Source organism: Lepidochelys kempii, chromosome 1, assembly GCF_965140285.1.
Source record: "Lepidochelys kempii isolate rLepKem1 chromosome 1, rLepKem1.hap1, whole genome shotgun sequence".
Classification (NCBI taxonomy): Eukaryota; Metazoa; Chordata; order Testudines; family Cheloniidae; genus Lepidochelys; species Lepidochelys kempii.
In genome coordinates, this window is record NC_136380.1 from 7,658,032 (window position 1) to 7,673,177 (window position 15,146).

The 15,146-nt window shown below is 47.1% G+C and overlaps 1 protein-coding gene across 1 annotated transcript; it reads right to left on the reverse strand.

Annotated features, from left to right (window-relative positions):
* Nucleotides 1-7,212: 7,212 nt before the first annotated feature.
* On the reverse strand, nucleotides 7,213-8,148 carry LOC140897858 (olfactory receptor 51G2-like). The gene has a single exon (XM_073311077.1). It carries the CDS (start codon nucleotides 8,146-8,148, stop codon nucleotides 7,213-7,215), a length of 936 nt encoding a protein of 311 aa, XP_073167178.1.
* Nucleotides 8,149-15,146: the final 6,998 nt, after the last annotated feature.

A 15,146-nucleotide genomic window follows, 5' to 3' on the forward strand; every position in this document is an offset into this window, starting at 1 on the left:
TGTTTCCCCTAACGGCCCATTACCCTTTATAGGCCCTTCACAACCAGCTGTCTAGCCTGGAAGCATTTTGCCTAGTGAGTATAACCCCATTGTAATTACATTTGAAATACAGCTATATAATCAATATTCATAATCTCAGATAAAAAAATGATACACGCACACAAACTGGAAAAGTTATGATTTCCTGAAAAGGGTTATCCTATGACACCTGACAAGACATAACTTGTACAAAATGTATCATGATTATGCCATAATCATACAACTCTGAAGAATATGTGGCACAGTGTAACAATGAGATTATGAGGAGAATATACTCCTAGGCTTTTAAAAGATTCAAATGATAGAAGTAAAGCACATTAGAAAACATGATCCCAACTATACATATGAAATGATGGACTCTGAAATAGCTTTTAATCAAGAAAGAGATCTTGGAGTCATCGTAGATAATGCTCACAAAATATCTGCTCAGTGTGCTGCAGCAGTAAAAAAAAAAAAAAAAGCTACCAGAATGTTAGGAACCATTAGGAAAGGGATAGATAGGAAGAAAGAAAGTATAATAATGCCACGATTTAATCCCCTAGTATGGGTACTGTGTTCAGTTCTGGTTGCCTCATCTCAAAACAGATATATTAGAAATGGAAAAGGTACATAGAAGTGTGGAACAGTTTCCATCTGAGGAGATATTAAAAAAGACTGGGACTTTTCAGGTCGGAAAATAGACGACAAAGAGGGGATATGATAGAGAGCTATAAAATCAGGAATGGTGTGGAGAAAATACAGAAGTCTTGTTTACTCCTTCACATAACACAAGAACCAGAGATTACCAAAGGAAATTAATAAGCAGCAGGTTGAAAACAAAGAAAAGGAAGCACTATACACAACACAAAGTCAACCTGTGGAACCCATTGCCAGGGGATGTTGTGAAGGCCACAAGTATAATGGGGTTCAAAAAGAACTAGAAAAATTAATGGAGGATAGAGAATCATAGAAGATTAGGATTGGAAGAGACCTCAGGAGGTCATCTTGTCCAACCCCCTGCTCAAGGCAGGACCAACACCAACCAAATCATCCCAGCCAGGGCTTTGTCAAGCCAGGCCTTAAAAACCTCTAAGGATGGAGATTCCACCACCTCCCTAGGTAACCCATTCCAGTGCTTCACCACTTCCTAGTAAAATAGTGTTTCCTAATATACAACCTAGACCTCCCCCACTGCAACTTGAGACCATTGCTTCTTGTTCCGTCATCTACCACCTCTGAGAACAGCCAAGCTCCAGACTCTTTGGAACCCTCCTTCAGGTATTTGAAGGCTGCTATCAAATCCCCCCTCACTCTTCTCTTCTGCAGACTAAACAAGCCCACTTCCCTCAGCCTCTCCTCATAAGGCATGTGCCTCAGCCCCCTAATCATTTCCATTGCCCTCCACCAGACTCTCTCCAATTTGTCCACATCCTTTCTGTAGTGGGGGGGACCAAAACTGGATGCAATACTCCAGATGTGGCCTCCCCAGTGTGGAATAGAGGAGAATAATCACTTCCCTCAATCTCTGGCAATGCTCGTACTATTACATCCCAATATGTCGTTGGACTTCTTGACAACAAGGGCACACTGTGGACTCATATCCAGCTTCTTGTCCACTGTAATCCCCAGGTCCTTTCCTGCAGAACTGCTGCTTAGCCAGTCAATCCCCAGCCGGTAGTGGTGCATGGGATTCTTCCATCCTAAGAACAGGACTCTGCACTTGTCCTTGTTGAATCTGATCAGATTTCTTTTGGCCCAATCCTCCAATTTGTCTAGGTCACTCTGGACCCTATCCCTACCCTCCAGCGTATCTACCTTTCCCCCCAGCTTAGTGTCATCTGTGAACTTGCTGAGGGTGCAATCCATCCCATCATCCAGATCATTAATAAAGATGTTGAACAAAACTCGCCCCAGGACCGACCCCTGGGGAACTCCGCTTGATACTGGCTGCCAACTGGACATCACATCATTGATTACTACTCGTTGAGCCCGACAATCTAGCCAGCTTTCTATCCACCTTATAGTCCATTCATCCAATCAATGCTTTTTTAACTTGCTGGCAAGAATACTGTGGGAGACCATCTCAAAAGCTTTGCTAAAGTCAAGATATATCACGTCCACTGCTTTCCCCATATTCACAGAGCCAGTTATCTCATCATAGAAGGCAATCAGGATGGTCAGGCATGACTTCCCCTTGGGGAATCCATGTTGACTGTTCTGATCACCTTCCTTTCCTCCCAGTGCTTCAGAATGGTTTTCTTGAGGACCTGCTCCATGATTTTTCCAGGGACTGGGGTGAGACTGACCAGTCTGTAGTTCCCCAGGGTCTGTAGTACCTCTGCCCCTCTTCTTCCTCCTTTAGGCCTCTGCTCCCCCTTGTTACCCAAGGTTCCACCCACTCTCCAGGACAAAATCCAGAGCTTTGCCGTGGTAAGAGCTGCCCAGGGAGCCAGAGCCTCTGTCAGGAGCCCCAGACCCTCCACCTGCCCTGGCCAGGGGACCCGAGAGAAGCCCCCAGCCTGTGTTCCCATCCCCCAGGATGCACCTCCCAGGGAAGGTAGAGAGTACGGGGCTCCCCACAGCATCCTGGGTTCCCAGGGCAGCTCTTACCATGGCTCACTTCCACCTTTCGGGGGGGGGGGGGCAGAGCCTCATGGGAAGTGGAGGAGCAGGAGCCAGGCCCTAGTGGGAAAAGATGGGGTAGGGGTCGGGGCTCTGGGGAAAAGGAGGAGCAGGGGGTGCGGCAAGCTTGAATCAATGCTGACCCTAGCAAGCAGAATGGCGGTGGGTTCCTGAGTAAAGAAGGAGGGTAGGAGAGCATCTACTGAAGGACATAAATCCACACTGTGTAGAGGTCAAGCACAGGAGTTTATTACGTACAGCGCTGACAGAGTGTCACCTCGCTTATTAGGCTCAGAGACATTGTCAATCAGTTGATTACAATGCAATATATGGATTTTCCATGGGCGGGGGAAAGTGGACAACCCTGGATAGGTCTAGCAGCAAGACATGATAGCACAGTAGCCAATGGTCAAAGGTTACATAATGTCTCCACCCATGGTCTCAAGTTAACAAATTAACATTTAACATTTAATTAGTACTTTAATAAATGTATTAGTATAAAATATATATGTTGAATTCTGATTTGGGGTCCATAGGAATGAAGTAGCTCCTTTGATTGTCCAACATATACATATATAGGGGTAAAAGCAAAGAAACAGTGAATGTATATGGCAATAAAGATTACCTTTCAAGTTGTTCATCTGTGTTTTAAGACAGACATTGGTCCCTGGGCAAGGGAGATGGGAGGAGGCCATATCTTATACTGGCATGCTTGAACCTTTCATAAACTCAAGGTGGGATGAGTGGGAAGAAACTTTTCTCCCTACAGAAGAAACTAACACAACAGAAACAGGACTTCTTTGTTCTATTTGCAACTTTGAATAAGACACAATTATTGCCCCCAGTATCTGGTGTTTTGCTGACCAGGCATATCTTAGCAAAAGGGAGGTTATATTTGGTTATTCTGCTTTCTCTTAGCTATTGCTAGGCCTCTGACCTCTTGACCAAACTCTGGACTTTGGGCCTGTACACAAATCCATTTACCAGGTTATTACATCAGCAATGGATTTTAACCCTTCATCTACTTTAGGGAAGACTGAATTAATGTGACCCCACAAAGGGGGGGAGGGGGCTTGTTTTAAGTATCCCAAGCTGAGAGTAAGTCATTGCAAGGCCTTTAGAGGGAAGGGCAGGGCACCTGCAGGGCTACCTCAGGCCACAAGGGGGCTCTCTGGGGTGGCCCCGCAGGGACTTGGTCAGAGTGGGATGTGCTCTTGGAAGCTGTTACAATGGACAGAGGTCAGCTCAGCCCCCAGGCTGCTCTAAACTCTGCTGAGGCAGGGGGAGAATAGGCCAGTGAATCAAACCCCTGTAACTGGCTCCTTTCCATCCCTGCTCTCTACAGCACAGGGGGAGCTCTGTTGGCACTGCAGAGAATCCAGCTGGGCCTGTCACTGTTCAGATGGCTGGTCCTGTGGTTTTCTATCTTTTAACCAGTTACTGATCCAGAAGAGAACCTTCCTCCTTATCCCACGACTGCTTACTTTGCTTAAGAGCCTTTAGTGAGGGACCTTCTCAAAGACTTTCTGAAAGTCCAAGTACACTACATGCATCTCCCCCGTAAGGCAGCAAAATGTCATAGCAGTGATAAACAGTAAACAAGGGTAGAGAATTTAGCTGTGTAATTAAGAGACAAATATTGGGCCAAGACCACGACCAGAAATGCTCACTTGGGTAGGAGGAGTACTAAAGTTTACAATAAAGGGGAAATGCAAACAAACCTTGGTGCTCACTCCTCAGGGTTAGGGAGAAGGGAAATGAGCGGTACAGCTTGCAAACTTGAAACAACTCTGATGCAATGAATGGCGATCTAGACTGAATGGTCCTGCCTCTGGAGTTGATCCTTCCCTCTCTCTCAGTTTCTACCCCCCAACACATACCACAGCTAGTAGTTCTGCAATTTGATGTTTGAGTTCCTTCAGAACTTGTGCGTGAATATCATCTGGTCCTGGAGACTTTCACTGTTTAAATTATCAGTTTGTTTTAAAACGTCTGTGATGGGTTGTCAACCCCGGGTTGCAGGCTGGGAACCAGTGGAACCACAGAGCCCCATAACCATTCAGCTGGGCTGGCCTCTCTCACACTGCTCTGGGGGTGATACACAGCCAGCCTCTCCAGGCCCTGTTATCACCCTACATGACAGCACACCGAACTGAGCTACCTGAGTGCTTTACCTAAGCCACTCAAGGACAAACAGGCGACAACAACCAATTTCCCAGCTCTACAGCCTTGCACCGCTGCTGGAGTGTAGACCCAGAATTCTACCATCTTGCACTGCACAGGTGTCTGAACAGCATTAGCTCATTAATACAGGTCGCTTTCCCCTTGATGTGGGAAAGATATGCAACAGCCTTTGTACACAGAGCTGAGATTCTCCTCATACACTTTACTCAAAACACGCTGGTTATGATTAAACATAAAACAAGTTTATTAACTACAGAAAGACAGATTTTATGTGATTATAAGTGAAAGCAAAAAGATCAAAGCAGATTACATAGCAAATAAACAAAACTACAAACCAAGGCTACCACACGAGACAGACTGGGTATGAATTAGCAATTCTTCACCCTGACTGATGATACAAGCCATCCACCAAGTTTTCACACACAGGCTAGAAATCCCTTTAGCCTGGCAGCTCTTCCCCGAGTTCAGTCTTTGTTCCTAAGGTGTTTCCAGGAATTCTCTTGTGTGGAGAATGAGGCCAAGAGATGATGTCTCTCCCCACATTATACAGTTTTTCCATATGGCAGAAACCCTTTGTTTCAAGACAAGTCCCCAGCCCAGTTTGTGAAAAAAATACAGGTACCGATATGGAGTTCAGTGTCATGTGGTCTTATCCCCTGCCTTTGCCTGCCCTGCTGAGTCATAGCAGGCATTACTGATAGGCTGGTTGAAACATATACAGGAAGACTAAGCTCTTCCATGGTCTATTGTCTTTGTTGATGAGCCATCAACCCTGTCCAGCTTCTTCACTGTTGTAACTGAAAGGCTGGTTGAGGCTGTTACCCAGAGTAAACACATTTGAAATAGAGATTGTCAAGGTTCCTTCCCCACTCTGAACTCTAGGGTACAGATGTATGTACAGATGCATCTTCCCACCTGTTTGCCCCTTTCTTGTAGAAGCAGCCTTTGCTCCCCCTAGTGCAGCAGAAAGCGGGGATGGCAAGCAGCCAGTTACAGGGGTTTGACTCTCTGGCTTGCTCCCTCCTGCATCAGTGGAGTTTAGAGCAGCCTGGGGGCTCGGCTGACCTCTGCCCGATGATAATGGCTTCCAAGAGCACTGCCCACTATGGCCACATCCCTGTGGCTTGGGGACACCCCAGAGTGCCCCTTGTGGCCTGAGGTATCCCTGCACACACCCTACCCTTCCTTCTAAGGTCACAGTGTTGCCGGCACCCAGTGCCGAGAGGCTGAACAACAGCTTGAGTGGTTCGTTACCTGGTGTGCTACACCCAATAATCACAACGGGGTGGAGAAGCAGAAAAGTTTATTTGAAGCTTCAAATAGGTACAGGGAGATTTGAATCTCAAATCCTGTACACAGAGCAGGAAGTTACACAGGCTTTTATACATCCTTTTTCCCAGCATACTTATCCAATAGCAAGCTGCCCCAAGTATCCATATAGCCAGCCAATCCAGTTCCCAGCTAGTTCCCTGGTTCTCTGTATCATTTGTTAAACTATACATAAAGCTACTTTATTCAGCATTGTTCTTCCATATCTCCCCTGTTTGGCCTTGCTTAGTTTCAGGCAGTCTGACTCTGCAGCATATTGTTGCAGATTCTCAGCATAACTGCTGTGTGTGTGCCTCCAGGTGGGGGGCCCAGGACACTTGGGCCTAGTACGCAGAGCTGCTGCAAGTGCCTCCCGGCGGGAGAGGGGGCCAAGGACACCTGGGCCTAGTGCGAGGGGGCTTCATCGACACTCATGGTCTTTCATCCCCTCGAGTTACCTAGTGGCCGTGCCCCAGTGTCCCCAACAACAGCAATGACTTACGCTCATTCTGAATACTTAAGAGCCCCCTTTGTGGGGTCACACTAATTCAGTCTTGTCCAAAACACAGGTTCTCTGTCCCTCGAGCCCCATCCTCCTCCTTTACTCAGGAAACCCCCCACCATCCTCCTTGTTAAGATTTACAGCATCCCCTGCTCCTACTTTTCCCCTGAGGTCCAGCCCCCTGCTTCTCCACTTCCCCCCAGGCTCCACCCCCAGCCAGGCCAGGGTCCAGCCATAGTAAAAGTGGCCCTGGGACCCCAGGCTGCTGTGGGGATTCTCGGACTCTCCATCTTCCCTGGGTTCTACATCCAGAGGGTGGTAAAAAGTGGAGGATCCTCAAAGTGTCTCTGATACACTAGGCAGCTCTCATCATGGCCTGGCCCTGGATTTCAGCCAGGAGAGGGGGTGATGCCTCAGGTAAAGAGGAGGAGCACGGGGTGGGGTTTGAGGAGAAGAGACGGAGCAGAGGGAGGGACCTCGGAGGAAGAGGATCCAGGATGGAATAGGTGGCTCTGTCCATGGCCTGTGTTTTTCATCTCTGGTGGCACAGCGTTGGAGCTGGGTGGTGAACTGACCCTTCACTTCATGAATGCCCTGATTATCCTTGCACGGAGGTGCTTGCTTTTCACGCTGTACACAATTGGGTTCATCAGTGGTGGGACCAGCAGGGAGATGTACCCTAGGAGAATCTGAAGCAAGGGAGGCGAGTTCTTCCCAAATCTGTGTATCACAGTCAGGCCAATCTCTGGTGTGTAGAAGAGCAGAACAGCACAGAGGTGGGAGACGCAGGTGTTCAGGGCCCTGAGGCACTCCGTGTGGGATGCGATGCTCAGCACTGTTTTGAGGATCATCACATAAGAAAGGAGGATGAACAGCGAGTCCAACCCTACAGTTAAGAGTGTAACAGACAAGCCATAGATGTTGTTGACTGTGATATCCAAACAAGCCATCTTCATGACCTCCTGGTGCAGGCAGTAGGAATGGGAGAGGACATTGTCTCTACAGTATTGGAACCGTTTCAGGAGAAAGGGGAATGGGAATACTACGGCCACTCCTCTTAGTACAAACACCAGTCCCATCATGGCTGTTCTTAGCAGGGTTAAGGTGGAAGCATATCTCAGCGGGTCCCGGATTGCGACAAAGCGGTCAAAGGCCATCAGCAAGAGTATGGAGGATTCAGTGAATTGAAACGCATGGATGAAGAACAGCTGGGCAAAACAGGCATCCAGGCTGATCTCCCTGTACTTAAACAAGTATACACCCAGTATCGTCGGCATGGTGGATATTGATAAGCCAAGGTCTGTGACGGCCAACATGGAAAGGAAAATGTACATGGGCTCATGGAGGCTTGGATCTGTTTTTATAATGAACAGAATGACCGAATTTCCTACTATCAAAATGACATACATTAAGCAGAAGGGGATAGAGATCCAGAGATGGACGTCTTCCTGCCCAGGTATCCCAGTGAGAAGGAACACTGCAGATATGAATTTGGTGTCATTGACAACTGACATAATGGACTAGGCAGTTCTCAGGAGTTTTGAGCTTTCCCTTCTGAAAGGAAAAAGAACAGGAGACTAGATTATATTTAGCTAGACATCTTTCTGCTCTCAGCACAAGTCTAGAGATGCCCATGAGCTCAAAGAAAATCAGCAGAAACATAGGCTTGGATTTACACCACCAATAGGAAGATAGGCACTGCCAGACTGGATCAGACCTGCAGTCCATTTAGCTCAGTATCCAATGGCCAGTTCCAGATGCTTCAGCGGAAGGTGGAAGAAGCCCTGCAATAGACTGCTATGAATAACCTGCTCCCTGGAAAAGTTTCTGCCTGACACCCACTAGTTAGACATATTTTGTGGTATAAATCAGAAAGGTTTAGAGCCCTTCCAAGAGGTTTTTTTTTTAAATACTGTATTTGGATTTTCTGGTTCCCCATCCAAATATCCAGTCACTTTTTCAATCCTGCTAAGCTCTTGTCCCATTGATATCTTGTGGCTGGGAGTTCGGCAGCCTATTTGAGCACTGTGTGATTTTACAATTGTGACATTCCCACAGACACGCTTTCTGGCCCTGCAGTTCTGAGTGTGGCCCATTGTATCATGACATGCGTGTAAACACATGGCAAGTGCATGGTGAAAATGGTCATTGCATTTATCTGCCCTGCATTAAAGCTATTTATAAACGTGCTTCATTGCCTCATATATATACTTTTTTTCTCCACCCCTAAGAGCTCAAATCAAGCTACTGTCTCTTTTCAGCACATGGCATAAATTCTTGGGGCCAGGTTCTAAATTCAATATCTGATTTCAATAGCATCACTCCAGATTTACATGTGTAAATTCGATCAGAACTGGGCTATATTAAGTTTCCCTTATCAAATGCTCCCGCTGATCACCCCCACCATCAGGGGCTCATTCACCTGCACATCTACCAATAGGATATATGCCATTATGTGCCAGCAATCCCCTCTGCCATGTACATTGGCCAAACCGGACAGTCTCTACGCAAAAGTGTAAATGAACACAAATCTGACATCAGGAATCCTAACATTCAAAAATCAGTAGGAGAACACTTCAATCTCCCTGATCACTCAAGAAAAGACTTAAAAGTGGCAATTCTTCAACAACAAAACTTCAAAAACAGACTCCAATGTGAAACTGCAGAACTGGAATTAATTTGTAAACTGGACACCATCAAATTAGGCCTGAATAAAGACTGGGAGTGGTTGGGTCATTACAAAACCTAAACCTCATTTCCCCCATACTAATTTTCCCCTACTATTACTCACACCTTCTTGTCAACTGTTTGAAATGGGTCACTCTCATTACCACTACAAAAGTTATTTTTCCTCCCTTGGTATCCTGTTGTTAATTGAATTGTCTCATTAGACTTACCACACACTTGGTAAGGTGACTCCCATCTTTTCATGTATTTATACCTGCTCCTGTATTTTCCACTCCATGCATCTGATGAAGTGGGTTCTAGCCCACGAAAGTTTATGCCCAAATAAATTTGTTAGTCTCTAAGGTGCCACAAGGACTCCTTGTTGTTTTTTCTAACCCCCAAGAATCCCTCCAACAGGAGCTGAAGTGTGTTGCCTACCCAGAGTTGACTGAATCCAGAGCGTTTCATCATCCTACAGGCTTCTCTTCATCCTCACAGGACCTGCATCCTCTCCCCATGCAACAGTCTGTGGGTATCTGGCAATTTTCAAGCTAACACAGATGGTTACTTCAGCTGGGCAGGGGAGGGGTTGGCATCACAAATGGGTGAATAGTGCAAACACTAGGTTTCCACTCATATCCAGGTGAGCGTGCAAATTACTTCAGCCATGCTCATGTCAAAGTTGATGGGCGGAAATTACATACAACCACTATCCCATTCCCCTTTCTGGCACCTCAGCTCTACTCTTTGTTGAAACACAAACCAGAGGTTCTATTCCCTCAGGACTTTTTGGAAAGTCTTGCACAAGTCTTGCAAAGTGGTTGGATGCATGACCCTGAATGTAACTATGAGCAACAGCTTCTGGTCAGTTACCAGAAGACAGTATCTTACAACTGTTCACTGAACAAAGAGTTAATAATACAAACCCATTGCAATCAGTATTTTCAGTACTTCTATAATACTTTAAAAAGCAAAAGACATTAAGCAATTCAATGACCACTGCCCCTTTCTGTAGCAATTCCAGCAACTATGCGGCTGGCTTTCAATATATATGGCTGTCATGAAAGTTTGGTTTGTAATATTTGCATTACAGAGGTTTGGGCATAATATTTACACATCTGTACTTTAGAACATGTGAACCCATTATTTCCCCTCTGATCTGCTTTCAAAGGTGATTTCTCTAGTTCAGGCCCGCCAATGGGGGTTAGGGGGCAATTGCCAGGGGTCAGAGTGGGACTTAAAAGGTAGTGTCTGTTATCTGGATTTCTTCAGAACCTGAAAAGGTTGCAGCATCTCAGCCTTCATGCGGTTGCTTGTCATCAAATAAAGGTCTAGTAGCTCCCCTGTCCCTGAGTTAATAGCTGACTGGATCTCCTCAGGTTCTGTTCTGTCAGTCTGTAGCCCATATCCGGAGTGGTAATGGGCCTTGGGGTCAGTATAGAAAATATTAATTCCCTGAGCTGTCACTCTCTAGTACAGAGTAACCCCAGCACCTGTTATTCAGGCACGACGAGGGTTTGCAGGAAATGGATTTCAAAGGCAAGTGCAGGAGTGTTCATGGAAATGGAACCTCATTTCACACACAAAAGTAGTCTATTGCTCTCGCTTTCTCTGACTGTCTCTGTCCTGTATTCATAAAGTCTGTAGTACCCGGGAATGGCATTGGGATAGACATGGATCGGAGCATACCACTCGGACCTGCTCAGCAAGCACAGTCGACCCGCAGTGTGATGTACTCCAGGGCCCAGTCTGAGGGTGGGAGGATCATGGGATTCCACCCCATGAGTGGTCAAGGTAGGAGGCCTGACACTTGACACTCAGAGACCTAAGAGGGGCCGGAGATGCAGGTAGCCCTGTAACTCAGAGGGGTGTCTACGGGGCAGAAGTGCTGGAGCCCTCAGCCAGTCAGAAAACAGAAATATTGGACCTGTTGGCACATAAACCTGAGACGAGTGGGGAACTAGTCGCTGACATTCCGTGGTATCTCCTCTCACTCAGCCCCTGGCAGGGTCGGGCCCCGAGCACTTTGAATGTCAGAGTTTTGCACAACTTTAATAACCCAGTGTGGAGCATGGGCAGATGTAGGGGAGGGGTTCCCAAGCCACCTAACCCTGCCTGCCTTCAAATGAAAACAGCTTGCAGCCTTTCCCCTTCACTTTGCATTTTAAAGGTAGTGAAACCTGCCAACATACCCAGTTCCTGCTAGAAGGGGAGCAGCTGACATCAGAGATCTTTGCTGTAAAGGAGAAGGGGGTCATTGGAGAGGATACTACATGGGCAGCAGGCAGTATCTGTTCCGATGGGGAGGCAACTGTCTTTATGAAGCATGTTCACACATTCCCTTGGGGGCCACTTGGGCATCAGGGAACGGCAGCTGCTTGGCTTAGTGTGCACCAACTTTAACCCCATCACGGCCAATGGCAAACGGCAGGAGGCCAAATCACAGGGGATGTTGGTGGTTCTGCCCAACTGGACGGCAGCACCAGCCCTGCTGCAGGCTCTATTCCTGGACTCCAGGCTTGTTGTCACTGTTCATATGGTTCTGATTAGTCACAGGGCTATGTGGGGGTGGCCGAGTGGTAACGATGAGGCTGTCACAGGTGTGAGCTGAAATAAAATTTAAAACATAGAATAATAATAATATAGGTCAAGATTTCTCCTCAGCAGCTCCCTTTCCTGAATTACAAACCCAGGTTGCAGGCCAGAGACGGGAGATTCCACAAGGCTCCCGACAGGGAAATTTCCCTCTGATCGTTCCAGGAGGGGAGGTCCCGTCCCTTCTCCCTGAGGAATGAAAAGGGGACGCAGGATCCTGGGATCCCCAAAGTTATGCACAGATCTCAGTGATCCACTGGTAGCTACCCTCCCCCACCCACAATCTCTGGGCCTCCACAACTGCTCTAGGACCCTTTCCAGCTCCCTGCTAGCACAGGTTCATCAGAGATGTGCTGCCAGGACCTGTCACAGTAGCCACTGCCCGCAGGATCTGCTGAAGGGGTGTTGTACAGGGTGGAGGGGGCTGCACAGAGATGGGAGGGCTGGTCAGAGTAGCTGAGGGGCACAGTACCCCAGCCATAGACTGGTGGAGATGTTTTGACATTTCCATGCCCAGAGTGCAGCCAGAGACTCCGTAGTGCAACCTTCCTTTATGTTCTGAGGACCAGGCAGATGAAAAGCCTCCAATTTCTTTTGGGGACCCAGGCAGCTGCAGCTGGGCAGTATCATGGCAGCTGAGCTTTCAGAGAAATGATCCATTTTCTATGAAAACTCACCCCCAAAAATGGATGGAAAAGAAACAATTTATTTTGGGTCAAAATTTTTTGTAGGGGGAAAAACTGTTTTCCAGCCCAGCTCTCACTCAAACCATGAGCCTCTGTCCCTTGTGCTACAGGACCATGTACCTAGGTGACAGCACTCATCCCCCATTGGCCTCCCATATAGAGTGTCCTCTTAGGGTGTCCATATTTCCCAAAGAGAAAACAGGAGACCCCCAGCTGCGTTACTGAGTCCCCTCCCCGCTGACCCCGTGCGAGGTTGTCGCACATCACTGGAATCCTATAGGGCCCCCGTCAGGTCTCAGAAGTCTGTCATGTGTGGCTGGAATCTGCCCCCCCCCCGGTTTGCCTCACCCCATACAGGGGGGCTGGTGTCTCCACTCACCTCCCCCGAACATTCCTCTGTTCACCACTTCCCCGCTTTTGTGGCAGAAATGGGCATTAGTCTCGTTGGCTCTTGCCAACTGATCAAGTCAGGAAGAGAAAATGGGACAAATGCCTCCTTTTGACAAAAAAAGTAGGGGCAGCTGAGAGAGAGCTTAAAAAGGGGACTGTCCCAGCCAAAAGTGGATGTATGGTCACTCTACCGTGGACGTTTGCTAGGGTGGCTATAACACCCCTATAACAGAGGGAGCCCCTGGAAATGGCTTGTCTGCAACAGCCCAGCTTAACAATGGCCATATGGATTCAGACCAATGGTCCATTTAGCCCAGAGTCCCATCTTCTGACAGTGGGCAGTGCAGATGCTTCAGAGGGAATGAAGAAAACTATGGAATTATTGAGTGATCCAACCTCTCTCCTCTGCTCCCATCTTCTGGCAGTCAGATGTTTACAGACACCCAGAGCATGGGCCGCATCCCTGACCATCTTGGCTTACAGCCATTGATGGACCAGTTCTCCATGAACTTCACTAGTTCTTCTTTGGACCCAGTTATACGTTTGGCCTTCACAACATCCCCTGGCAATGAGTTCCACAGGCTGACTGTGCATTGTGTGAATTCTCAGTAAGCTCATGGGTGACTCCTAGTTGCTGTGTTATCTGAAGGGGTAAATAACACTTCTCTATTTACTTTCTCCACACCAGTCATAATTTTATAGATGCTATCATATTTCCCCTCAGTCGTCTCTTTTCCAAGCAGAAAAGTCCCGGTCTTTTTAATCTCTCCTCATATGGAAGCTATTCCACACCCCTAAACATTTTGTTTCCCTTCTCTGTACTTTTTCCAATTCTAATTTATTTTTTTAAATGTGGTGACCAAAACTGCACAAAGTATTAAGGTGTGGGTATACCATGAATTATGTCTTATTATTGTGATACAGTGAGCAGGGCCACAGAGCAGCAGGGGCGTGGTCAAGGGGAGCTATATAAGCCCTAGGCTAGGTAAGGTGTAGTACCTTACCTGACCGCTATTTCTACCTACATGCCTCCAGCTTTCACCCTGACCACACCACACGATCCATTGTCTACAGCCAAGCTCTGCGATACAACCGCATTTGCTCCAACCCCTCAGACAGAGACAAACACCTACAAGATCTCTGTCAAGCATTCTTACAACTACAATACCCACCTGCGGAAGTGAAGAAACAGACTGATAGAGCCAGAAAAGTTCCCAGAAGTCACCTACTACAGGACAGGCCTAACAAAGAAAATAACAGAACGTTACTAGCCGTCACCTTCAGCCCCCACTAAAACCCCTCCAACACTTTATCAAGGACCTACAACCTATCCTTAAGGATGACCCAACACTCTCACAAATCTTGGGAGACAGGCCAGTCCTTGCCTACAGACAGCCCCCCAACCTGAAGCAAATACTCACCAGCAACCACACACCACACAACAGAACCATTAACCCAGGAACCTATCCTTGCAACAAAGCCCGTTGCCAACTGTGCCCACATATCTATCCAGGGGACACCATCATAGGGCCTAATCACATCAGCCACACTATCAGAGGCTCGTTCACCTGCACATCCACCAATGTGATATATGCCATCATGTGCCAGCAATGCCCCTCTGCCATGTACATTGGTCAAACTGGACAGTCTCTATGTAAAAGAATAAATGGACACAAATCAGATGTCAAGAATTATAACATTCATAAACCAGTCAGAGAACACTTCAATCTCTCTGGTCACGCGATTACAGACATGAAAGTTGCGATATTACAACAGAAAAACTTCAAAACCAGACTCCAGCGAGAGACTGCTGAATCGGAATTCATTTGCAAATTGGATACAATTAACTTAGGCTTGAATAGAGACTGGGAGGGGCTAAGTCATTATGCAAGGTAACCTATTTCCCCTTGTTTTTTCCTAACCCCTCCTCAGACGTTCTTGTTAAACCCTGGATTTGTGCTGGAAATGTCCCACCTTGATTATCACACACATTGTAAGGAGAGTGATCACTCTAGATAAGCTATTACCAACAGGAGAGTGGGTTTGTTGGGGAGGGTGGGGAGAAAACCTGGATTTGTGCTGGAAATGGCCCACCTTGATTATCATACACATTGTAAGGACAGTGATCACTTTAGTTAAGCTATTACCAGCAGGAGAGTGGGGTGGGGGGAGAG